This window comes from Magnolia sinica, chromosome 19 (genome assembly GCF_029962835.1).
Source record: "Magnolia sinica isolate HGM2019 chromosome 19, MsV1, whole genome shotgun sequence".
NCBI classification, from domain to species: domain Eukaryota; kingdom Viridiplantae; phylum Streptophyta; class Magnoliopsida; order Magnoliales; family Magnoliaceae; genus Magnolia; species Magnolia sinica.
The window spans coordinates 65,856,165-65,882,598 of record NC_080591.1 but is presented as its reverse complement, the minus strand read 5'-3'; the positions used below and the strand labels follow the sequence as shown (position 1 = coordinate 65,882,598).

The following is a 26,434-nucleotide window of genomic DNA, read 5'->3' as shown; positions in this document are numbered from 1 at the left end:
GCCAAATGAGTTAGACTAAAATACTACTTTTTGGGGAATAATAGTTTTATCCTTAGGAACTAGGGGGGATGTTGATTTTTTACGGCGCCCACCATGATGTGTATATGAGATTCATATTAACCATTATGTGTAATCCCATTTTAAGCCCAAAACCAAAAACTCAGGTTGACCTGTCTGTTATTCAAGTGAGGCATGCCAATGGAAATAGTTGGGAGAGAGACGTCTGTTGGGGGTACGCGTGGAAGCAACCCCGAGTTATAATCAAGTAATAAGAGATCAATCAAACCAAGCACAAAGAGAACACAAGGTTTTACTTGGAAAAATTCTCGCGGGAAAAAATTACAGCATAAAGCGACATTGAATCCACTATGAAATTAATGTTACAAGAGTTGGAAGAGCTTACCGATCCGAGAATACACCCCGAATACCACGAAAATCCTAGTTTTGAACTCCCTTCACTCACCAAAAGCCCTAAGCACATTCTCTAATCCCTAATCCCCGATTACAAATCCTTAAATAGGATTAAAACTGAAATAAGAAACAAAACTTGCAATTCCGCAACTACACAAGTCGATCAATGGGAGTTTCGTTCATATCGAGTGTCATCGACGACCCATCAATGGGATCGAATCCACGTTCGAATTGATTGATTAATGACCCATAAACTGTCCAGAGAGCAAAGACCAAAAACTGAATTTTCTCGATGGGATTGATAGCTGCTTAATGGGATCAAGTGGTCCGTCGACGTCATCGACAAACCCTTGACAAAACTAGTTACAAACAAATTTTAGACATCTAACAATAATCTCCACCATGTCTTCAATCTTCACAAACCACGGCTCCAAGCTCCATCTCTAATTGCCTTCATCATTACTCACTATTGTCACCTCTTCTCATGCACACTCTGCCATCATTAAGCCTTTATCAGGCCTAGAGAAGGCCTAGAGAAGTTGCACAGAACTTGAACTTTTATATAGGAACCACCTTCGTAAGTATGTCGGCTAGATTCACGCTTGTGTAGATCTTCTCTATAGTCACACCTCCTTCCTCAAGCACCTATCGAATAAAATGATAACGAACATCATATGTTTTGTATGTGAGTAATAAACAAATTTCTTCACCAAATTAATCGCGCTTTCGTTTTCACTATTAACCGGCACAGCCTCCTACTAAAGCCCAAGATGATTTATCATTCCTCTCAACCAAATACCTTCTTTCAATGCCTCTGTCACCGCCATATACTCAGCTTCAATTGTGGAAAGAGCCACCATAGACTGAAGCTTCAACATCCAACTAATTGCTCACCCGATAGCACAAACTAGTAGTCGAAAATCGATCTCCAGTTATCCACATAGCCTATCAACCTGTCCTATGATCTTTCAAATGTTAAGATGTAGACTATTATACTTCATATATACCGAAGTAACCATTTCACTGCCTTGAAGTGTTCCTTATCGGGGTTATCCATGTATCTGCTCACAACACCTACTACATGTGGAATATCTGGTCTCGTAGAGACCATGGCATACATCAAACTGCCAACGACGTTCGAATAAGGCACACGAGACATCACTTATTTTTCTTCATACATAACAGGACATTATTCTTAATAAAGCTTAAAGAGAGCAGCATATGGTGTGCTAACTGGTTTTGCCTTATCCATATCGAACTTAACCAATACGGCTTTCTCAAGATATTCTTCCTATGATAACCGTAGCATGCTCCTATGTTTGTCTCCGTGAATATCTATACTGAGAATCTTCTTTACAGCCCTCAGATATTTCATTTCAAATGTCCCTGACAACTGAGTCTTCAACGTATTGATCTCATACATCTTATGGTAGGAAATAAGCATGTCATCTACGTACAATGTCAATATATGGACACTGGGATCCCAGACCGGAACTGACTCAAGGTCACTTTCCCATGAGTTACCTCTTTCGAGGCCTTTTGAGCTTGTGGATTGATTGATTTGTGTTTGACCAGAGTCGCCACTAACCAATTTCTTCGTCTCTAAAGTCGGCTAAACTCGATAAAAACATTAGGGTGGGGATCCGAAGATTTTCTGCCCTAAGATAAATCTTTAGATTTGCGATCAGATATTCTGAGTAAGGGACTGCGATTACTAAGAGGGAAGGTGTTAGGCACCTACTTCGCCCGTATAGATGTACGGTCTCTACTTCACAGGATCTTTCTCTGAGGATTAGGATTCATTTCTCATATATGAATGTATGCAATACTTATGACAAAATGTAAAGTAATTGGCAAGTTTTCTGTTGGGCAGGATCTGTTTAAACCGACAAGCCTCATAACATACTTTCGAGCCAATTTGGTGAAAGAGTGTTGAATGATGAGATGAATGTTATGCTATGCAAATGTTATGGGCGAGATGAAGTTTGATTGAAAATAATTGGGTGGACAGTAGTGTCGCAAGGATTATATCGAGTGGCTTGGATTGAACTTGGGCTAGTTCAAGAGGCTAGGGTCAGGGCTAGACCTAGGCTAGGCTCTCGTTCTCACCCTCACTCTCCCTGGTGGGGTGGATGGCTAAGGGGTTTTTAAATGCTTCTAGATTAATAAGAATACTTGATTGTGGATGAATGAGGCTTGGGAGATTATTCAGGATGCTTGAAATGTTAAGGGAATGAAGTATTTATAACCCTCCAACTAAGTTTTCTAGTAATTCCTATAAAGCTTAAGGTTAAAAAGGATTTGGTTGGTTGAGATTTGATATTTTCATGTAGCATGATCTCATGTATTGGTTTGGATGGCATAAGGTGTAATTTTGGCTCAAGGGAGGGGCATCGAAGTAATTGCCGAGTTTTGCACATGCATGAAAAAAGTAGGGAGGACAGCAACACAGGAGTGCCCCTTTAGAAACTTTAAGTACCATGTTATAACTAGTGAACTTAAAACCAAGTGCCTCAAGAGCCCTTACAGAAATAAGATTCTTCCTGAGGTCAGGAATGTGTCTCACATCTGTCAGGATATGCTACATCTCATCGAACATACTGATGCGCACCAAATCGATACCAATCACCTTACAGGCAATGTCATTACCTATAAAAACCTATCAACTATCACACTTATTATAACTAGTAAACCAATCTCTATAAGAAGTCATGCGGTATGAGGCTTCTGAATCCAAAATATAGTCGTTACTATGGTAAGCAAATTGAGATGCTGTCAAGACATCACCACCATCCACCTCCTCGTATGATTGCGTTGTATTGGCCTCTTTTGGTGCATTCTCATATTTTTCTCCCTTTTAAGCCTTAGGGTTCTTACAGTCCTTCTTCATATGCCCTACCATCCTACAATTTCAGCACTTCATCTTGCCCTTCCCTTTCGATTTAGATCTAGATCGAGAATTTTCTTTCTCCCGTTTAGAATTTCTTCCCCTGGCAACCAACGCATCTGTAAAAGTACCATTGCCACTATCTTTCCTTCACAATTGCGTCTCATGAAGGGTTGAAATGACAGTTTCAACATCAACGGTATCCCTACCATGGATCAGAGTGTCTACAAGATTCTCCTAAGAGGTGGAAGCGAATTCAACAGAATTAAGACTTTATCTTCATCTTCGATTTTAACATCTGATTCATTAGTTTATAGAGCAATTTGTTGAACATGCTCATGCATTCGCTAATATTATATCCCTCTGTCATCTTAAGATTGTAGTTGTTTCTTAAGATATAGACAACTTCTTAGGAATTTTTTTATGTACAAACTATCCAATTCCGTCCATACCCTTGCGGCGGTTTTTAAATCCAAGACATTATAGAGAATGTTGTCTACTAGACACGATTGGATCGAGGTTGTAGCCCAATCATTTAGTTCAACTCACTCTTCATCAATCATAAATGGAGGATGCTTCGCCTTATCAAGGAGATCATGTTGCAATCTTTGTTGAACTAAGAGACCTCTCACAATAACCTCCCATAGTTTAATGTTATTTCTCCTAGTGAACTTTTCTGTTTCATACGTAATATTAGATCCCTTAAAAGACATGTTTTCATATTCAATATACTCAAAACCCTAACGTTTGCTCTAATGCCACTTGTTGGGAAGACACGTGGAAGTAACTCCGAGTTATAATCAAATAATAAGGGATTAATCAAATCAAGCACAAAGAGAATATAAGGTTTTACATGAAAAAACTCTCGTAAAAAAAAACCATAGCACAAAGCAATTGCGAATTCACTGGGAAATCAATGTCGTAAGAGATGGAAGAGCCTATTGATCCGAGAATACAGCCCGAATACCATAAAAACACTAGCTTTGAACTCCATTTGCTCTACAAAAATTCTAAGCACGTTCCCTAATCCCTAATCCCCGATTACAAACACTTAAATAGGATTAAAACCGAAATAGGAAATAAAACCCGCAATTATGTAAAATTGTGCAAGTCGGTCAATAGAAGCTTCAATCATATCGAGTGCCATCGACGGCCCATAAATGGGATCGAAGACACCTTTGATCAAATTGATTAATAACCCATAAACTGTCCAGCGAGCAAAGACCAAAAATGCGAACTTCAAACATTTCCCTATTTTTAATTGTGTGGTATATATAATGAAGTAACCATTTCACTGCCTTGCAGTGTTCCTTGCCGGGGTTATCCATGTATCTGCTCATAACACCCATTGCATGTGGAATATCTGGTCTCGTAAAGACCATGGCATATATCAAACTACCAACGACGTTCGAATAAGGCACATAAGACATCACTCATTTTTCTTCATACGTAGCAGGACATTATTCTTTAGAAAGCTTAAAGTGAGCAGCATATGGTGTACTAACCGGTTTCACCTTATCATACCAAACTTAACCAATACGACATTCTCAAGGTATTCTACTTATAATAACTGTAGCATGCTCCTATGTCTATCTTCGTGAATATCTATACTGAAAATCTTCTTTGCAGCCCCCAGATATTTCATTTCAAATGTCCCTGACAATTGAGTCTTCAACGTATCGATCTCAGACATGTTATGATAAGCGATAAGCATGTCATCTACGTACAATACCAATATGTGGACACTGGGATCCCAAACCGAAATTGACTTAAGGCCACTTTCCCATGAGTTGCCTCTTTCGAGGCCTTTTGAGCTTGTGGATTGATTGATTTGTGTTTAACCAAATTCGCCTCTAAGCAATTTCTTCATCTTTAGAGTCGGCTAAACCCGATAAAAACATTAGGGTGGGGATCCGAAGATTTCCTGCCCTAAGATAAATCTTTGGTTCTGCGATCAGAGATCCTAAGTAAGAGACCGCGATTACTAAGAGAGAAGGTGTTAGGCACCTGCTCTGCCCATATAGATGTACAGTCTCTACTTCACAGGATCTGTCTTTGAGGGTTAGGATTCAATTCTCATATATGAATGTATGCAATGCCTGTGACAAAATGTGAAGTAATTGGCAAGTTTTCTGTTGGGCAGGATCTATTTAAATCAACAAGCCTCGAAGCATACTTTCGAGCTAATTTGGTGAAAAGTGTGTTGAATGATGAGATAAATGTTATGTTATGCAAATGTTATGGGCTAGATGAAGTTTGATTGAAAATAATTGGGTAGACAGTGGTGTCACAAGGATTATATCGAGTAGCTTGGATTGAACTTGGGCTGGTTTCAGAGACTAGGGTCAGGGCTAGACCTAGGCTAGGCTCTCTTTCTCACCCTCACTCTCCTTAGTGGGGTGGATGGCTAAGGGGTTTTTAAATGCTTCTAGATTGATAAGAATACTTGATTGTGTATGGACGAGGCTTGGGAGATTATTCAGGATGCTTAAAATGTTAAGGGAATGGGGTATTTATAACCCTCCAACCTAGTTTTCTGGTAATTCCTATAAAGCTTAAGGTTAAAAAGGATTTGGATGGCTGAGAGTTGATATTTTCATGTAGCATGATCTCATGAATTGGTTTGGATGGCATAAGGTGTAATTTTGGCTTAAGGGAGGGGCATCGAAGTAATTGCCGAGTTTTGCACATGCGTGAAATAAGTAGGGAGGACAACAGCACAAGAGTGCCCCTTTAGAAACTTTAAGTACCATGTCATAACTAGTGAACTTAAAACCAAGTGCCTTAAGAGCCCCTACAGAGATAAGATTCTTCCTGAGGTCAGGAAGGTGTCTTACATCCATCGGGGTATGCTACATCCCATCGAACATACTGATGTGTACCGAATCGATACCAATCACCTTACAAGCAATGTCATTACCCATAAAAACTTGTCAACCATTGTACTTGTTGTAACTAGTGAACCAATCTCTATAAGAAGTCATGTGGTATGAGGCTCCTGAATCCAAAATATAGTCGTTAATATGATAAGCAGATTTAGATGCAGTCAAGACATCACCACCATCCACCTCCTCGATGATTGCATTGTGTTGGCATATTTTGGTGCATTCGCATATTTTTCTGCCTTTTAAGTCTTAGGGTTCTTACAGTCCTTCATATGCCCTGTCATCCTACAATTTCGGCACTTCATCTTGTCATTCCCTTTCAATTTAGATTTAAATCGAGAATTTTCCTTCTCCCATTTAGAATTTCCTCCCCTGGCAACCAACGCATCTGTATAGATACCATTGCCACTATCTTTCTTCCACAGTTGCGTCTCACGAAGGACTGAAATGACAGTTTCAATATCAATGGTATCCCTACCGTGGATCAGAGTGTCTACGAGATTCTCCTAAGAGGTGGAAGCGAATTCAGCAGAATTAAGACTTGATCTTCATCTTCAATCTTAACATCTAATTCATTAGTTTATAGAGCACTTTGTTGAACCTGCTTATGTGTTCACTGATATCATATCCCTCTGTCATCTTAAGATTATAGTTGTTTCTTAAGATATAGACAACTTCCCAGGAATTTTTTCATGTACAAACTATCCAATTATGTCTATACCCTTGCAGCGATTTTTTAATCCAAGACATTGTAGAGAACGTGGTCTGCTAGACACGATTGGATCGAGGTTGTAGCCCTATCATCTAGTTCAACTCACTCTTCATCAGTCATAAATGGAGGATGCTTCGCTTTGTCAAGGAGAGCATGTTGCAATCCTTGTTGAACTAAGAGGCCTCTCACAATAACCTCTCATAGTTTAAAGTTATTTCTCCCAGTGAACTTTTTTGTTTCATACTTAATATTAGATCTATTAAAGGACATGTTTTCATATTCAATATACTCAAAACCCTAACGTTAGCTTTAATATTACTTGTTGGGAAGACGCGTGGAAGCAACCCCGAGTTATAATCAAATAATAAGAGATCAATCAAACTAAGCACAAAGAGAATATAAGGTTTTACATGAAAAAACCCTTGTAAGAAAAGACCATAGCACAAAACAACTGCAAATTCACTATGAAATCAATGTTGTAAGAGATGGAAGAGCTTACTGATCTAAGAATACAGCTCGAACACCACAAAAACACTAGCTTTGAACTCCATTTGCTCCACAAAAATTCTAAGCACATTCCCTAATCCTTAATCCCTAATTACAAACCCTTAAATAGGATTAAAACCGAAAGAGGAAATAAAACCCGCAATTATGTAAAATTGTGCAAGTCGGTCGATAGAAGCTTCAATCATATCGAGTGCCATCGACAGCCCATAAATGGGATCGAAGACAGCTTCGATCAAATCGATTAATAACCCATAAACTGTCCAGCGAGCAAAGACCAAAAATGCAAACTTCCAACATTTCCCTATTTTTAATTGTGTGGTACATCTCAATCACAGATGAGACTGACTTTTAGGTACGGGGGGTAACATAGAGTTACGCACGCGGTGGTTAGCTAGCGTGGATTGCATATAAACACCATGGTGGGGTCCACCTAAGCTGTAAGCTGGAACCTCTTTTCCTTCTCTCTCTGCATCTACCGACAATAATTAATTGTGAGTTTCTATTGTGGTTGGACCTGAGTTATCTTTTAAATCGGGTCCCACGGCTCAATGTTCAAGACCATTGATCTGTCAGACCCTGCAAGCTGAGAGGTTTGCTGGAATAGATACTACCATACATCCGTTGCGTTCGCATTCTTTTCAATGCCCGGGACCGTTCATGTGATGGGCTCCGCTTGGATGGGGATGTCCATGAGAACTCCCAAATTAAATATTTCAACCTTACGATTGTTAGAAGGTCACAGTGACCATCCAATTCAAAGCGAAAGAAATAATTTGATTTAAGAGCTCTTATTTGTCATCTATTTAGTATCCATCATAAAATGTAAGACCCATTGAATAAACGGCTTGGATGATTAGAAGATGTCCTAAATTCAAAGGTTAAAGTCCCTTATAATACATTGGAGTATATTCTAACAAACCTCTTCTTTCAATAGAGCTACAATGACGCAGCCCATGGTTCTGTGGTCCCAACGGTTCTATGGCCGCCTCAAAGGACAAAAAATCTACCAAACCAATAGATTCTAGCCATACAATCTTTTACACTTTTGATTGAATGCAGACTTTTGATATGTTTTCTTTTTTATGTTTGGATGTGGATTGTTGTTATGTTTTCTTTCCCAATCATTCATCTATTTACTCCCACTAATTTAAAAGTTAGAATTTTCCCTGTCAAGATTTTTGGAGGTGGGAGAATGTGCACAAGATCCACCGTCCATCTGGTGTGTTGCCTCGTAGCTCAGGAGGAGGCTGCACTAGGGAAGAGTTGGGATAGGGACTCGCATCATTATTTGTGTGTGCGGCCACGATAGTTTATATTTGCCATCCAATCCATTCACATGACACATCTCACCGGGATGAAGGGATATTCCAAAAATGACGCTATTCTGACACGAAAGTGAGACACGCCACGTGAATTTAGAGGTTTTAAGCATGATTTGACACTGTTTCAAATAGAGAGGCCCACCTGAGTTTGGGATCAGTATGATATTCGGAGACATGATCAAACATCGGGTGGCACACCTGATGGATGTTGTGGATCTCATGCACGCAAATTGACATTCCCCCTGTAGAAGTAGAAACCATGCCCGGAGTATCTACAGGAGTCAAGCAAGAGTTTTTGGCAATCAGCCACTCATTCCCCCTATACTACGTAACTTTCTAGCATTAATGACTTGAACATTAACTGGATCATGAATTGAATAGCTTTGATGCCTATTTTCAAATTAATTAAGTGCATGATAAATAAGAAAAGTAAGAGATTACTGTCTTCTTTCTCTGTGATGATTTTTAAACCTTGATAGAGTAAAAATACCTCTCAAAACAGATATTGGTGAGAACAAATGAATAATGTATCTTGATATGATAAACTTTCCTAAAATAATAAATTTATTAAGAGTAAAACTTAAATTTTTCTAGAAGACTCGAAACGAAGGTTTATGTAATTAAGTAATTACAAGACCCTTACCCTACAACAGTTAAAAGTAGCAAAATTTTAGCTTTCTTTAGAAAGTTTGAATTGAAGCTAATATTTGATTGATAATATTATTTTATTTTATTTTTTTCCTTTACTTTAGCCATGATGTGAAACTTATCTATAACTTTTCAACAACATATCACAAAGATATGACAACCAGAAGCCAACCTTGGATTGAACTTTCTAGACCAAATTCTTTTAATGCTAGCCATCCATGAAATACTCGTTGATGTATCCAAGTCGTCCATGAGACTGTTCTTGACTTTCTCCTACATCACAGTTCCATAAATTCTTCCCCATCCAAAGATGGACGAATGTAAAGGGGGCAGCCCATGCATTTTCACAAGATTTCGAGATTCCTGCTAGAGACTGCCAGAGAGTTTGTTTTTAAGTGAATGATTCATTCTTGGATAATTCCTGTAGTTCCCAAATAAACACAAGCATTGGTTCCTTTAGTTCCATTTATGCCAAATGACAAAGGAGAAACAAAGCTCTGCCATTATTGCCCTCTTACCAAAACCTTGAAATAGGCCCAAGAAAGAATTGGAGATGATCGATCTGTTGAAGGTCTCGGCCCCCTAATCTGGCATCGTAGAGAATGCATCCGTCAACAGTATTGAGCTGATAATGGTTAGGGCCATCAATGGACCAGGCAAAATCACATTTTGAATAGGCCCAGCCCAAACAGTTCAAAATTTCAGCCGAAGCCAACCCTGGACCCGGCCTGTTGAGTTTGAAAAGGCAAGCCCAAACAGTTCAAAATCCTGGCTGAAGCCAACACTGGGCTCTGCATATTGACAGCCCTGTTAATGGCTATTCATGGCCCCCTTTGTTCTACCAACTGAAAACTAGGGGTGGTAATTATGTTCAACACGAGGTTCGCCCTAAAAGAGCAGAACCCTAAGGCCTAACTTAGCCTAGGCCCTCATCCTAGAGGACCAGGCTGTGCTAGGGCATGGCCAAGTCAGATCAACATCAGGCCAGGGCCAACCCTATAAATTAAAGATAAGTTACACATAAAATATGTCTACAATTGCTGAGTGTGGGTTTACGAGCAATCGTACGCTTTCAAAGTTTTTCTATGGCACACCTGTGCCCAATAAGATCATTCATCCGCCATGCATATGCCCCACTAAATTACCTATGGTATGAATAGACTTATCCATCAATGCATTGCTTGCCATATAAACTAATGTCCATGATTTTTATGGTTTATAAGTGCCTCCATGTCATCCGAGGAGTAGTCGAGGGTAAACACAAGACCTACTACATACACATCAAAGGAATTGGCTGGCCTGGGCTGGGCTATTGATCATTGACATGGCCCAGCCCAGCCTAAAAACTAGGACTAGATTCAAGTCCTAAACGAGGACTCAGACCATGTCTAGTGGCCCAAGCCCTGGCCCTTTAGCATCAGGTCAAAGGGTACCCAGCCCATTGACACCCTTACTAAAACCTAGTAGCCAAACAGTACATACTTTCAAGTGGAGCATTGCATAATGAGAAATGATCCATTGCTCTCACTGGCTATAGATCCTGAACATCCATGCTCTTGAGATATAGGCCTTTGTATTTGCAACTCACCTGTTACATGGACAACAACAAATCAGAACTGGTACGCTAAATCTAAAAAAGAGTTCGAGTTTTCTTGCCATCCCCATCAGAAGATTCATAATCTGCATTGACGTTCACTAGTTCATATTCCATCGCTTCCTCTGTAGATTTGATTCCAAATATGAGAGGTGAAGCGCCCAACTCCTGATTGGCAAATTCTCAGTTTCAATACCTACTGGAGACACCTGCCCATGGGAACCATTCGATAAGTCTGTCCATTTAACCTCTGATCAATGAAAATGCTTCTCCGTATCCCATCCCATCAACAGCGAGAAAGCAGAAAGCTAAGAGCCCACTAATTTGGGTTTGTTCTCTGCACCACCATCAATCTGATTAATGAAGTAACGCAGCTGCCATTGATGCAGTCGCACTTCCAGACCACCCCAAATTACCATATTGAAATTGCAGTCTACTCCTCGAATCAAACCATCAATTTGTTTCAAGGATGATGCTGAATTTCTTCTAAATAGCTTATATTTCTTATGGACTTTGTACTGTCGGTGTTAACAGGGCCGTTGCAATATGAATGTGCTATAACAGCAAAGCAGATGACATCCAATTACAGTGGCCATCCCAGGCTAGATTACAAACATTGCAATGGTTAGCCCAGAACAATAATACATTTGAAAAGTAACAGGAGTTATGAGCTAAGGAGTTGTAGCAGGCAGTTACAATAGTATATTTCCTTTTAAAAAGTTCAATTTCCAGCCTCATAACACCATTTGTACGGTCATACACCATTAGAGCTTCTAAGGAGAAAAGAACATTGTCAATCATCACAAGGCCAGAAAAAAAAAAAAAAATTGTTCTACCTACACAATGGTGGGCCACACTGCCATAACACTTTGTCAAACCTTTCATATTACATTTTTACAAAAGGCTATTACAAGTAGAGGATACATGTTTCATACAAAGTTTTATTCAGAAGATAGTTGAATACACATGCATAGTACTAAAATTACAAGGACGAAAGTATTCTAATTATCATTGGAAGAGACTATAACAAGTTTACACTAATATATACATATACATGGGGCGTGCTCCAGTGGTACTGGCACCACAGTAAGCTCCAGTGATACTAGGCAGACGTGGAGCACATGCAATGCATGCATAAATTCCAACCCATCCATCATATGCATCAGTGCATGTTATTGCCAGGGCCCTAAAATCAGGCTGATCCATGAATCAGGTCTGCCACCCCACAGGGAAATAGTTGGGAGGGAGTGTCCACTCTTGATTTGCATGGAGGGCCCACCATGTTGTATATATAAAATCCAGGCCATTCAAACCCTTCATCTGGTCTGGATGAAGGGTCAGGCTGTTTTGAAATTCAGGTGGACCCGTGTTTAAATCAACGGTGGGTGCCCCCTCTCACACTGTTCCGTGTTGTGGCCCACCTGCAGGTTGGATCAGGCTGAATTTTGGTACCTGAGGATAATTTGAGATGATGCATCTGATGGACAAGTTGAACAGCCTTCATACATCACCAGGGCCCCACATTTTACGGTGGCAGTGGTACCACTCGAGCACGCCCTATATACATACATAACCACCTATTTAAGGTAGGGACTTACCTTCCAATCGCCTCCTGCAGGAAAAACAAACCTAGTTGCTAGAGATAATTGAAGTCCGAGGAGCCTTGACCCTGTGGAGACTGCCGATTGGGAGACGACTGGGACATATGGAGCTGCTGGGTTTGCTGGCTACCTACTAGATGATGCAACTGCTGTGGGTGAGAGAAAAATGCAGGAGCTGACTGCTGTTGTACTCTGTTGAAGGCATTGTTGTTGACGTTTTGGACTTGGCCGGTTGCTATCTTAAGCCGCTGTACTTCTTCCCTCAGTGCTTCATTGAGAGCTGTAGACATGCCAAAAATATGCATGGTTAACATCAGTAGCCCACAGTGGTCATTAATTATTGATATGAAACATATATGAAAAGGTTATTGCACTATGAGTAGCGATCAATGTTCTCAAAATTGTTATTGTATCGCAATATCGTAATGGGGATCGAATCGTATCGAATTGCAAATCGTATTGATTTTTCTGATTTCTTTAAAAAAAATTGAAAACATCTGAAAAAATACAAATAGATCAGAAAAAAAAATTTAAAAAATTAAAAAATTTAAACTCGTCAATAATCCATTTCTCATCAATATACACCGTGAAAAGTAATAGCATATCATGATATTATCGATTGAGAACATGCATGTAGTATAACATATCATGTGTAAAAAGGTAAGACGGGGAGAAGAAGAAAAAATGGGTAAAAAGAAAGAAGAAAAAATCAATAAGGACAGGAGGGCAATTTTCATGTTCTTATGAGCAAAAAGATAAAAACAAATGTTGATTTTTCATGTAATTTTGGGCCCATTAACGCAATTCTAAGATTCTAGTAGGAGATAATCGTCCGATTCGAAATGATTCTTACAGTAATCATATGATTATTTAAGATTTGTGATTTTGGCATATGGGATACGTATGTACGATTTGGACAACACTGGTTGTGATTGCCGTATAAGTTTGTTTGGAGTTATGCTCATATGAGTAGGGGTGGTAATGGGTCGGATCAGCCCATGGGTCACCTAGACCCTCTTATAATGCAAGGTCTGGGCCACGCTAAATGGATAGTGAGTTGGGTTCGGGAGTCTTCTCGGTGCGATCTGTCTATGGTGTCTTATCGAAGCCGAGTCTGCAGTTCCCCGCAGTCATACTAACCCAGTGTGGTCGTATGGAGCTCCCCCCAAAAGTAGCAGCGTTTGCTTGGCTGGTGGGGAAGAACTGAGTGCTGACGCTGGACAACCTCTGTAAAAGAGGCCTCATTCTCCTGAATGCTTGATTTCTTTGTCTAGCTGAATGCTGATGCAGAATCGGTGGCCCATTTGTTTCTGCATTGTCCCTTTTCTTCGGTGGTCTGGAGCAGGATTCTATCCCAGGCTAAGGTCTCGTGGGTGGTGCCCTACTCAATAGAAGGTCATTTTCAGTCCTGACATTTGAAAGGAGGAAAGTTCAGGAAGAAGAGGTTGAGATTAGCTCTTCTGGCTACCCTTTGGGACCATCAGGACAGAAAGAAACAATCGTTGCTTCATCAATAAGAAGGGCTCGTCATTGGGGGTTTCTATCCATTGTATTGCAAAATCTCATAGAGTGGTCCTCTTGAGAGTTTGTTGGTGGTCTGCCAGCCATGGGGCTGTTTTGTGTTTCTGGTTTTGTTGTTCAGTTTCTTTGTTGTCCTGTCGTGTTTTGTTTCAGTTGTCTTCTCTTTTTTCTGGCTTCAGCCCAATAAAGTAATCATCTTTCCAACAAAAAAACAAGAAATTTGTTCCTTTTAAGTAAATGAGTCGAGCTCAGGTCAAAATCCACCCAACCCAACCCAACCCATCCATATAGTTCATTAATGCAAATAGGCCAGATCACCTGACACTATCTGGTCCAAAATACAAAACAAATTGATAGACATCAAGTACAGATTGCACTCACATGCTGTATGTATGTTTGTGTATCCACTAATTGACCAGGGCCACTCGTAAATTGAACCCCATATTCCATTCTTAAACCTGAGCATGGTCATGCCAGTTCAGGTTGGGTCTGGTTGGTTGAACCCAACCGGATTACAATTAAACGGGTTGGGTTTGATTGAGCTTGGGCTTTCAGTGGGTCGGGTCAGGCCATAGGGTAATGGATCGTAGATCAGGCTCAGGCCAGAATTCTTGGCCAGTTTATCCATTACCACCCTAACATATAAGCATGCATCAACCCACAATAAATGCATGGAGGGATGAACAGTCTTAGCTCAGCTGCTGAGGAAAAAACCCGCATGGAGGGACAGTAGGATGATCAGAACCTCAACCTTCTAAGAGCTACTCAGGATGGGTGCCATCAGAAAGTCACACAAAAAACTATAAACATCCTGACCATTGAAAATTGTCAACCTTCCGCAAACAGGCAAACAGTGAAGTTCAGCAAGATTTTTGAACCATGGCCCATCTACAGTAAGACCCAGAAGATGGACTGTTTGATCGTATGACCATCTCTGCAAGGAGGTGAATGGGATAATGCCAGATTTCCAATTTGTCAAGATAATTCCTTGTCATAGACACGCCATTGGAATCAGTGCACACTTCAGTGGAAGATTCTTCAGCAAGGTTCAAAATGGGTGTATTATGTAACATACCGTTCACCACCAATACCATTACATATCACCCCTTCACACCTTGTATAGGGGTGTTTCGGGCCAATACACCCCTATCATTCATGGGCGATACTGGTCATATCAGGCAATACGTAGTGGTTTCAGAATTCAGACAATGCTTCAAACCTTGTTCTTCGGTTAGTCAAGGTATCGAATGCATGGCAACACGTAGAGGGGTCAGTCGGCCAGTGAGGCAATGGGGGACACCATGGTTTTAAGACTTGGATGAGGCGACTCATCTGGTGCAACTTGGATTTGGAACTACCCTATCCAGTCTGATACCACAACTCGACTACAGACCAAACAAGTCGATCCAAGTTTGAAAACCATGGGACAAGCCTCATCATTGAAAGCAGAACAGCCCAAAACATAAGCTAAGGCCCTTGAATGAACACTACATGACAAAGGATACAAAGATCACTAGTTTGTGTACAAGCAACTGCCTCCTCAAAGGATGCACCATTGCTCACTAGTCAAGTGCTGAATAGGATCAAGTGTTTTATGGATACTATGGCATTTCAAATTGATATATGGGGGAGTAATCTACTTAGTGGGAAGCTCCTGCATGAATTGTCTGCTTAGAGGAAAGCTCCTGTGCTGAGCAGGGGGGTGAATGGAGTTAAAAACAACATGTTGGCTCAAGTAACGCAAACATCGGTGAGAATCTAATGCCTTGAAAACCTAATCAGATCGACTAACACAAACATTGGTGGGAATTTAATGCCTCGAAACCTAGTCAGCTGAGTAACATGAACTAGGTAAGGATTGAATCCACAAAAACCTAACAGGCTGTTTGGATTGGTGGAAAACAGGACTCAACCAAGGAAAAGGAAAGTGGTTCCTCATATGTGATGGTTTTCCCTCGTTTGCAAAAGACAAGACAACTGAGGAAATTGGTTTTCCTTTCCCATTACCACCCCTACTTATATGAGTATGGCTCCAACCCTTCTTGATAGAGAACTCACTTCTAAACCATTGACCATTCCATATTTCCATTGAAATCATGTATACCAAAATAAACAGGTTATTTATGGATTTTATTCCACAGCTTTCCTATTCCATAGTTTTCCACAGATGTGACATTTTCCTTTTCTCATCTACTTTCTGGTTTCCACCAACCCATACTCGCCCTGAGGGTCTTTCCAGAAGGTTCATCCCAATGGATCATCTCAAATCCTCACACCCCAACCAGATGGGACTCCATACCCTAGGAAGGAATTTTTCTTTCCTTCTTCCAATGAAAAAAGTTCTTCCATCAGTAGAAAACCTTGTTCCTACAACCTTTCATAATTATCCACATCCTAGGCCTAACAAAAATGATTGGGGTACCATTCGAAAAAAATAAAACAAATGGGGTGCCGACATATACACTTAAAATAGAGGAAGTCTGGCGCAAGTAATTGGAAATGTCAGAAAAATGAGTAATAAACTCAATACCAATGATTCTATGGGCAATTTGGGGGGAGCGCAACAATCGGACCTTTCGAGACAAGGTCTTGCCACATGGACTTTGTGGTGTTTAAAGCGAAGAATTTGATTTGCATTCAGGATTCAGGGAGATAATTATCCGGATGCTTTGGGGGAGGCCTCTCTTTCCCCATTGTACCTTGGATGATTTCTTATCATCTCCATTTGTATAGTTTCCATTATTTAATGAAACTACGTTTTCCATTAAAATAAAAAATAAAAATCAATACCATTCATTTTAATATATTTCCTATTATCTTCAATGAAACATGTCCAAATTCCTACCTCTAAATTAACATATATGCCGCCCTACAACGTCTTGAATGGACATGATCAAAAGCCCATCTTATCAGTTATCATTCAATAAGCACCCATAATGCAGGGGCATTTTCACACCGGCTTGAGTGGGGTAGCCTGTGGGATGCAAGGACACACTCGGGGTGGGCGGCCCGTGTGAGGCGGGTGGCTCGTGTGAGGCAGTACTCATGTGATGTGGGGCCCACGAGGAGGGTTCGGCCAAGGTCCCAACCCATGCGATGTGGGGCCTGGGCTATGAGATAAAGGGATTAATTCGCCATGCTCTATCAATTCAAGCTTTTAAAGCAAATGGTTAATTGTCCTACATCAAAGTGGTATCAGAGCGAGAGGTCTCGTGTTCGAAATTCCTCACTGGGGGTGATTAATGCAGGAGCATTTTCACACCGGGCTTGAGTGGGGTAGCCTATGAGATGTGGGGACACACTCGAGGTGGGCGGCCCGTATGAGGCAGGTGGCTCGTGTGAGGTGGTACCCATATGATGTGGGGCCCACGAGGGGGGTTCGGTCGAGGTCCTAACCCATGCAATGTGGGGCCTGGGCTATGAGATAAAGGGATTAATTCGCCATAATCTATCAGTTCAAGCTTTTAGAGCAAGCAGTTAATTGTCCTGCACTAAAGATTAATGCAGGGGCATTTTCACACCGAGCTCGAGTGGGGTTGCCTGTGGGATGCAGGGGCACACTTGGGTTGGGCAGCCCGTATGAGGCGGTACCCATATGATTTGGGGCCCACGAGGGGAGTTCGTCCGAGGTCCTAACCCATGAGATGTGGAGCCTAGGCTATGAGATAAAGGGATACATTCGCCATGCTCTATCAGTTTGAGCTTTTAGAGCAAATGGTTAATTGTCCTGCATCAGCCCACCTTATCAGTTATCATTCAATAAGCGACCATTTTATCAATCCTACAACCAAAGCAATCACTATCATGTCATCCATATGGGATAGTTCCACACAATTTTCATTTTTGAGGAATTATATGATCCTCAGCCCATAGTTTTTTAATAGATCTTACGTCAAAAACTGCTAACCAAGAACCAAAACTGTGGGAGATCAAACAAAACTGGTCGGGATAGAGCTTGAACTGTAGTATTGTTTTCCTGATCGGCAGCGTAGATGTTGGAGACGGAATCCCCATCTACAATTGCACATAAGAGCAGACATCCCCATCTACAATTGCAGGCATCCCCATCTACAATTGCACATAAGAGCAGACATCGAAGCACTTTTCATTGCTCTCTCTTATTTTTCTTGCTAGTTCAGTTGATTTTTTTATTCAACAACTGACGAGTAATAACCGCCTTATCATGACCATGTGTCCTTCCCTTTTCAACTACTTTCAGTCCAATACCACAACCGAGGATGCTGATGGAGACCCCTATAACATGTCCACTTCTCCTTCTGTCTTCATCATTACACAATTACCTCTCGTCAATCCAAGTCATGACCCTCATGATGGAGAGAGGAACCATGTTGCAGTATCATCTGCCAGCTCACAATATTGAAGCTTGAGCCTAGACCCCTTCCGTTCAGAGTTCCGACCAATATCATTTTTTGAATTGCATGCCTTGCCCTACTGTCTGGTGCATATACTGCCTTGGCAAAATCTTCATCCACAATCAAAGATTTTTGAATGATCAATCCACGCTGTCCATCATCATCCCCATTCACCAAGATCTTCTCATTCAGGCCCTATGCTAAGCTTGCCCACCAATCGAGCTACTCGACAAAGGTACTTGGTAAGGTCAGACAGCCCAGCCAATCCATTCTACCCTTCCACAAATGAGTCCTCAATAGAAATGATAAATAACCTTGTTGGATTTGGCACCTCTATGTGCTTCCTGCCATCTAGAAGGACCTCCAGTCGCCCTCACCAAGCAAATTTTCTTTAAAAGAATGATTTTTGGAATTAGGTGACTTGAATCCTCAATTAAAGGGCCCCCACTAGGAGCCGGCTAGGCCATTGCAGCTATGAGCTTCTGGTTCAGGACTTCTGAGCCATATTTTGCGAGATTCACCCTGAGTTTATAACTTGTAATGACCCAACCATCCGGCTGTCACTTGCATCATCAGTTGTATCTTTCTTCCCAATCTCGAAATTGTGAAATCGCCCCAAAGTCTCTGTATATCGGCAAGACAAGGATGACAACCTCTGAACCTCCCTAAATTTTCCAAAATGCCTATAAAATTTAGATTTATTCTCATCATACCAAAAACCATAGATAAAAAGTCTAAAGGTTTCCAAAATTTCAAAGCCACAACTAGTTTCTATATTGGACTGAAAGCCATTCTCCAGCAGACTCCATCTCTCTAAAATCAATCTCTGATATGCTTTACTCAAATAGAGACTAAAGCAACACCCAGTTTCACTAACTCATGGGGAGGCATTCGGCTCATCCCCTTGATCCATACTACATCTGAAGTGTCAATTTATCTTCCCAGAATAGGCAATAGAATCCTACTACACTAAGAGAAGGAGAGGCATCTAGCACATCCCCTTGATCCTCGATAGGGGTGTCAATAGGCAGACTTAGGGCCGGGCCATGCTCTGTCCAAGCCCAGCCCACTTTAGTCAACCTAATCCCAAACCTGGCCCCGGCCCATCACAGGCCATCAAGCCCCAGCCCCAGCCCGGAATATTTATGCAAGGCCTGGCCCGAATCCATGCCTAAAAGAAGCTTTGGTAAAATAAAATTTTGGTGGGTCCCACACCTGCCTCGAACCGATCCATGATTTGGTAGGTCCTACGATCAAGGAGGAGAAAGAGAGAGGCCTAACCTACTGCAATGGCGAGGGACATTGCTGCTACAAGGGGGACAAGCTTTTGTCACAACAAGGGTTGGTTGTAGCGCAGAGAGAAATGTAAGGAGTGGATTAGAGGTGATTGTGGGTTGGAGGAGGTGAGAGGGATGGTAATAAATCTTCTACAGAAGTGATGTATTGTATTGCTTTGAGCATTAAGGAGAAAATCCACACCAGTTAGGGTTACTGGCTTGAGTGGGCCCCGCCATCGTGTCTATGTGAAATCCACCCTGACCCACAAGGTCCGTCACCTCATGCTAAGCATAGAGCCAAAAAAATATCCCATGTCCATGTTTAAGGTGGACCACATGAGTGAAAATTGTGTACAGGGCAGCGTTCACCCTCTAAATTGTTTCCCTTCGTGTAGCCCACCTGAAACATGAATGGGCTTGATGTTTGGGTAACGGGCATATGTTTTAGTGTGGTATTGAATCGTTGGAGTAGATTTTATATGATCATCACGGTAGGCCCTATAAATATCAAGGGTGGATGTCTATCTCCCAACTGTTTCCCTTTGTGTGGCCCACTTGAATCACTGGTCAGCCTGATTTTTTGGCCATAGGCATAGTGTAGTATTATACATCTAATGGTCGGAGTGGATTTTACCTACCTCGTTACAGTGGGCCCCATAAAAAATCAATGGTGGGCATCTTCCAACCATTCAAAGCTTAGAAGAGAGAGAGAGAGAGAGAGAGAGAGAGAGAGAGAGAGAGAGAGTTATAAGGAAAGCACACCCTTGATTTTCATGGGGCCAACCATGACGTGTATGTGAGATCTGCTCGGACCATTAAATGTGCAACCTTACCTTAGGCCAAAGGAAAACAAATTAGACTGACCCGTGATTCAGGTGGGCCATACCAAGGCAAACAATTCGGAGGGTAAGCATTATCTTGTGTACTATTTCCAATTGTGTGGCCCACTTAAATTAAGTATAGGGCTGATTTTTGGGCCATAGGCCTAACATGGTGTGACACACTTGATGGAAGGGGTGAATTTCACATCAAAATTGTGAAGTCCACCAATGCCATGACCCACTTTCCAAAATATCATAATGATGAAACTTTCCCAGGACAACCCATGTGATGTATGTACGAACTAGATTTCCTCAGGACCCACCTTTTATTTTGTAGGGGACCCACAATGATGTGTATGTGAGATCCACTCCAACCATTAAGATGTATAATACTACATATGCCTATGGAAAAAAATTAGGATGACCTGTGGTTCAGATGGACCACACCAAGTGAACCAGTTGAGAGGAGGATACGATGATTCCAACGTATGTTTTTTAATTAATCGCTAATTAATATTAATGATATATGGACCATTACCCAATCTTGTGACAATTTCTAAAGATGTTTGACACTCTCGTTGTAACTCATAATGGACATTGTAATAGTAATTAAACAATTGTTTATCAGCATTATAATCCAAGGGTTAGTAATTATAAAAGGATCTTTGGATTCGGGTTTTGATACATGATACATCGAAATATAGTGAAATAGACTCCTTCCCTCCATTTTCTCCTTATGTGTTTTTCGGATGCGAATTATGTGGTGACCCCAACACCACGTAGCTCAGTGGTGTTGGGACGTGGCAGGATTTGATTGGGACACGTGCCACTGTCAAAGATGGGACCCACGCAAAGCATGCTAAGAAGTTTGTTAGGTCAATCACGTACTAACCAGCCCACTTCTAACGTGGCACATGGCCCAATCAAATCCCAAAATGCCCCAACACCACCGAGCTACGTGGTGTTGGGGTCACCACGCAATCCGAGTCCATATTTTTTTACTTTGGAGAGATAAATGTGTGATTCTTCTCTAAAGTTGTTTATGCAAGTGAAGTGTGCAACCTCAACCCAACCGCAAGTAACATTTCTGCACCTATTATACCAAGATATTTAAACTGAATGGGCACAATTCATTTTAAAGCGAGTGGCCTAGTCTGTACGTGAACTCTACGGTTCTTTCTACAACTGTGAACCTCTTCGTCTCTCTTTTTCAATTTCAAAAAATCCAACATACACAGTTATTATCTAAATTGTCCACAATAGATTTAAGCTTGAATATAATTTACCATACTCGACTAGAGCATGATACAGTAAATGTTCAAGTGATCGCCAATATCATTGACAATATCTACGATAATATCGTTGTTGCTAGGTTGGCAATATAGATAACACGGGAAATGCAAAAAAGATCCTGGTATCCACGAAATGTCACCAAAATATCACCATTGTTTCGTTTCATTAATTATCGCCACAATCCCAATATAAAGTTTCCAAGTATCAATGATATTATTGCCGATACAACTGGTTTTAGGGAAAAACTAGAAAAAAACATGCAAAGATCAGAAAAAATAAAAATAAAAAATTGCTTTTTTGGTGAAATTTTTCTCCTTCTTTTTTGGTAATTTGGTTAAGAACTAGATTTCAAACACTACTTCATTCTCTTACTGAATCAAATCTTAGATTTTGAGGGGGAAATCAACATTCGGAAACATAGCTGGGCTGAAACACAAAAGGCAAGAAATTTTCAAAATGAACCTTTATATTCTTAGATCTTGCAATGGATTTCACTACGAATCCACGTCTATGCATGATTGTCATGCATTGACATAGATTTGAATTGAAAATTTCACCATTTGGAAGGTGGAAATTGGGAAAAATTAGAAGAAATCTAATTTTCTGCATGTTTCTCCCCTAAAATTGGTAATTAAAGAGTGAACTTTTTTTTTTTTTTGTCGATGAGAGGTTGCCAATCTATCGATTCGCCAAAAACTTTCCATATTTTGAAAAAAAGAAAATATTTAAAATCACGAGAGAAAAAAAAAACAAAAAAAAACTGTTTTATTGTAAAAAATAATGAATATTGTTTCATGAGATAGAAATACATATTATTTTTTTGTAATAATGAAATGGATGTTGAGGAATGAAGTGTTGCGTTTTCAATAAAAAATTATTTTTTCAAAGATTTAAAAATTATGGGGAAAAAAAATATTTACATTTAAAAAAGGGGAATTTTGCAAAACACTAACTAATTATTATGGAATTGACATTCCGGTACCTTTTCAAAAAGCTACCTCATTAATTGAGGTAATTTTCATTCCACTACTACCATCACGGCTACTCATGCAAGCAAATGAGTCAGTGGCTCGGGTGGGCCCCATTGTGATGTTTATGTAAATCCACCCCGACCACCAGGTGTCTCACACCATGTTACATTTTAAAAAGGGGAATTTTGCAAAACACTAACTAATTAATATGGAATTGACATTCGGGTACCTTTTTCAAAAAGCTACCTCATTAATTGAGGTAATTTTCATTCCACTACTACCATCACGGCTGCTCGTGCAGGCAAATGAGTCGCTCAGGTGGGCCCCATTGTGATGTTTATGTAAAATCCACCCCGACCACCAGGTGTCTCACACCATGTGTGCCAAGGTCCCAAAAATCAACTTCATCTATGATTTAGGTGGACTAAATGATTGGAAACAGTATACAAGGCAACGCTTGCCCTTCAAACTGTTTCCGTTGGGATGGCCCACTTGAATCAGGGATGAGAATGATTTTTGGGCAAGGCGCCTAAATTTGTGTGAAATCTAATGGTTGGAGTGGATTTCATATAATTATCACGATGGGCCATGTAAAATCAAGTTTGGGCATCTCTCTCCTAACTGTTTCCTTTGGTTTGGTCCACCAGAATCATAAGTCAGCATGATTTTTTTGTATCTGGGCCTAATATGGTACTAAATATCTAATGGTCAGAGTAGATCTTACATAAACATCACGGTGAACCCCGTCAAAATCAAGAGCAGCATCCCCTAAATTTCTCTTCTTTTTTCTAAATAATCTCTCCATATAGTTCGAAAGGGACGCCCCACCTAATTTCTCGCGGGGCTCACCCTGATGTGCATGTAATCCAAGTTTAGGCCCAAAGCCAAAAAAATAAGCCGACTTAGGTGGACCACACCAAAGAAAACAGTAAGGAGAGATATCCACCCTTGATTTTTACAGGACCCACCGTGATGATTACACGATCCACTCCAACCATTAGATACCACACCAAAATTTAGGCCCAAGGACCAGAGATCAAGCTCATCCATGATTCAGGTGGGCCACTAAGGGAACAATTTAAAGGAGATTGTTGTGTTGTACATTGTTTTCAATCATGTGGTCCACCTAAATTAAGGATGGGAGTGATTCTTGGGCCTTGGCCTAACATGAGGTGACAGATCTAACGGTCAAGGTGGATTTACATGAGCATCACAGTGGGGCCCACCCAAGCAGCAGACCCATTTGCTCGCACGCCCACACGACCAGCCATTAAACAGCTATAACGGAAGGTATTGGAATGATAATTATATCGATTAATGAGGTAGCTTTTTTAAACTTTTTTTGAAAGGTATCGGAATGTAAATTCCATATTGATTAGGTAATTTTTTTATAAAATTCCCAAAAAAAATATGTTATTTCATAATTATGTATGTATGGATAGATGTATGATATATATGTGGATGTGTGTATTGAGGGATGGGTGAATGGATGTGTCATGGATGGATGCGTGTTACACATATATAGAAGTATCATGTATGAATGGATTGATAGATGTGTATGAATGCATGCATGTCAGTATGCATCCATGTATGCATGCATGGATGGATGATGGATGATGCATCTATGTATGCATGGATGGATAGATGGTTGGATGATGGATGATGTATCTATGTATGTATGCATTCATGGATGGAACATGTAGGTATGTATGCGCATGGTTTAGGCCCCTACTAAATCGAAATTATTATGTATGGTTTTTTTACCCCTAAATACGTAAACATGTGACTTTTGGCATCTCCTGAAGTTTCATTGAAAATTTCCACCTTTTTCTCCATGTTTCCCTCAGTTGGCGATATTTTCCCTGGTATCGGCGATATTGATACATGTTTCTGTAACCCTAGTCATCAATACATGTATCGATACCAATACTATGGACATTGGATTCAATGCACGATTCGTAACTAAGGTCTAAGTGAAGTTTGATACAAGATCCTCCCTAAAGCATACCATCACGAAGATGCGCTTGTTGCTCCATAGCCTGCAGCCGCAGTTTGAGTTCCTTGTTCTCAGCAGTTAAACCAGTAGTGTCTCTCTGTGTAATTTGGGGGGGGGGAACCTCATTAGTCAATATATAGCAAGATTGCAATAAATGAGATATCACATGGTTCGATCTTTGTAGTAAACAACTCACACAATGATATGCATATGACATTCATAAGTTATATAAGAAAACCTAAGAGATTATAGCCACAGTAACAAACAATGCCAATATTTTGAAATCTCACTACACTTTCTCAAGCATTTATGTAAAACAATCATCATCATAATAGCCTTCATCAAAGTTACTTGGGTCGGTTTGTCAGGAAGACGATAAACATTAAATCAACAGGACATACAGAAAAAAGTATGTTATCTGAGGTTGGGTTTCTCTCTATTAGACAGCACACAGAAGCTCCCCACAAGGGCCCTGCATTCAAGAGATGCAGGCATTCCAAGCAATTAATCAAGAGATTCAAGACCATTCATTTAGCCCAATTCACTCTTCAGGGGGGCACTGCAAATGAATCCGATCAGATGTCCTATTCTCCAAACATTCACCTTGTCTTTTACAATTTCCTGATTTCCAAACCATAGATAGGATGCTTACTACTGTACTATCGAAATAATCTTTAAGAACTGTAGGCAATAAAAGGAGGTCCTATTAGGAGGAGGATGATGAGATATCATCCTACAATTCCACATACAGAGATCATGAAAGGCCTCCCAAAAGGCTGAAAATAGCTTCCATGTTACAAGTTTCTCAAGCTTTTATGTAAAATGATCCTTAGTCTTACAAACCTTGTAAAGGGTAAGCCCCAAAAAATCTTCCCTTATAAATGATACCATGCATCTTTTAGTGGATTGATTGGATAGATAGGAATATTGAAACAAAGATCAAATTACTGGTTTCAAAAGGCAACTCATCTGAATCCGAAAGTGGTAACCATATCCAAAACCAGACATACCAGTCCAAAACCAGACAAGCAGCAACAACCAAACCAATAAATTATTAAACTCACTAAAAAAAAACTCATTTCATTGTTAATCTCTTTCCTTGACAAATAAGATGATACAAAATGGCAAAAGCAACCCTAGCTTCTTACTTGAAATCAATTGGTGGTTGTGATTGAAATGGTATTTCTGTCAATCTCTTAAATGCCTCAGAAGATGCAATGAAATGAAAACAGTCACATATCTTTCTCAAGGCATTTGCTAAGTTAGGTGAATAACCTAGAAATGAGCGAGGCATTGTTAGTTGTTGGTGAATAAAGGTGGACAATGTCAGGATACGTGTTATAGAGAGGGGACTTACTTTCTATCATTTCTTTTCAAGTGTTTCATGTACAGGTGTGCTTGTGCAGTCATGGGGAGTACCATATTGGACTCCGCTTATTATTAGTAAGTGTATTAGTCTCGTTAGACTAACATGAGATTATGCCCTAAACTCTTCCCTATAAGGTGTGCTTGTATTATTGGGTTGGGGTTTGGAATTGGGGGGGTCTAATGTTGACATTAGAATGTTGTCTATTTGAGCCTCCAACATGGCTGGTTCCGGAGCCTGGTTAAATGA

General features: G+C 40.4%; 1 protein-coding gene across 1 annotated transcript in view; it reads right to left on the bottom strand.

Moving 5' to 3' along the window:
* Positions 1-11,823: 11,823 nt before the first annotated feature.
* The window catches only part of LOC131235636 (transcription factor VIP1-like), a 45,740-nt gene continuing 31,129 nt past the window's right edge, over positions 11,824-26,434 (bottom strand). Inside the window, exons 3-4 of the mRNA XM_058232898.1 lie at positions 24,832-24,916; positions 11,824-12,847 (exon numbers count right to left, since the gene is read on the bottom strand). Of these exons, the coding sequence (XP_058088881.1) occupies positions 12,603-12,847; positions 24,832-24,916 (330 nt within the window). The 3' untranslated portion in view covers positions 11,824-12,602. The remainder of the gene's footprint in view (positions 12,848-24,831; positions 24,917-26,434) is intronic.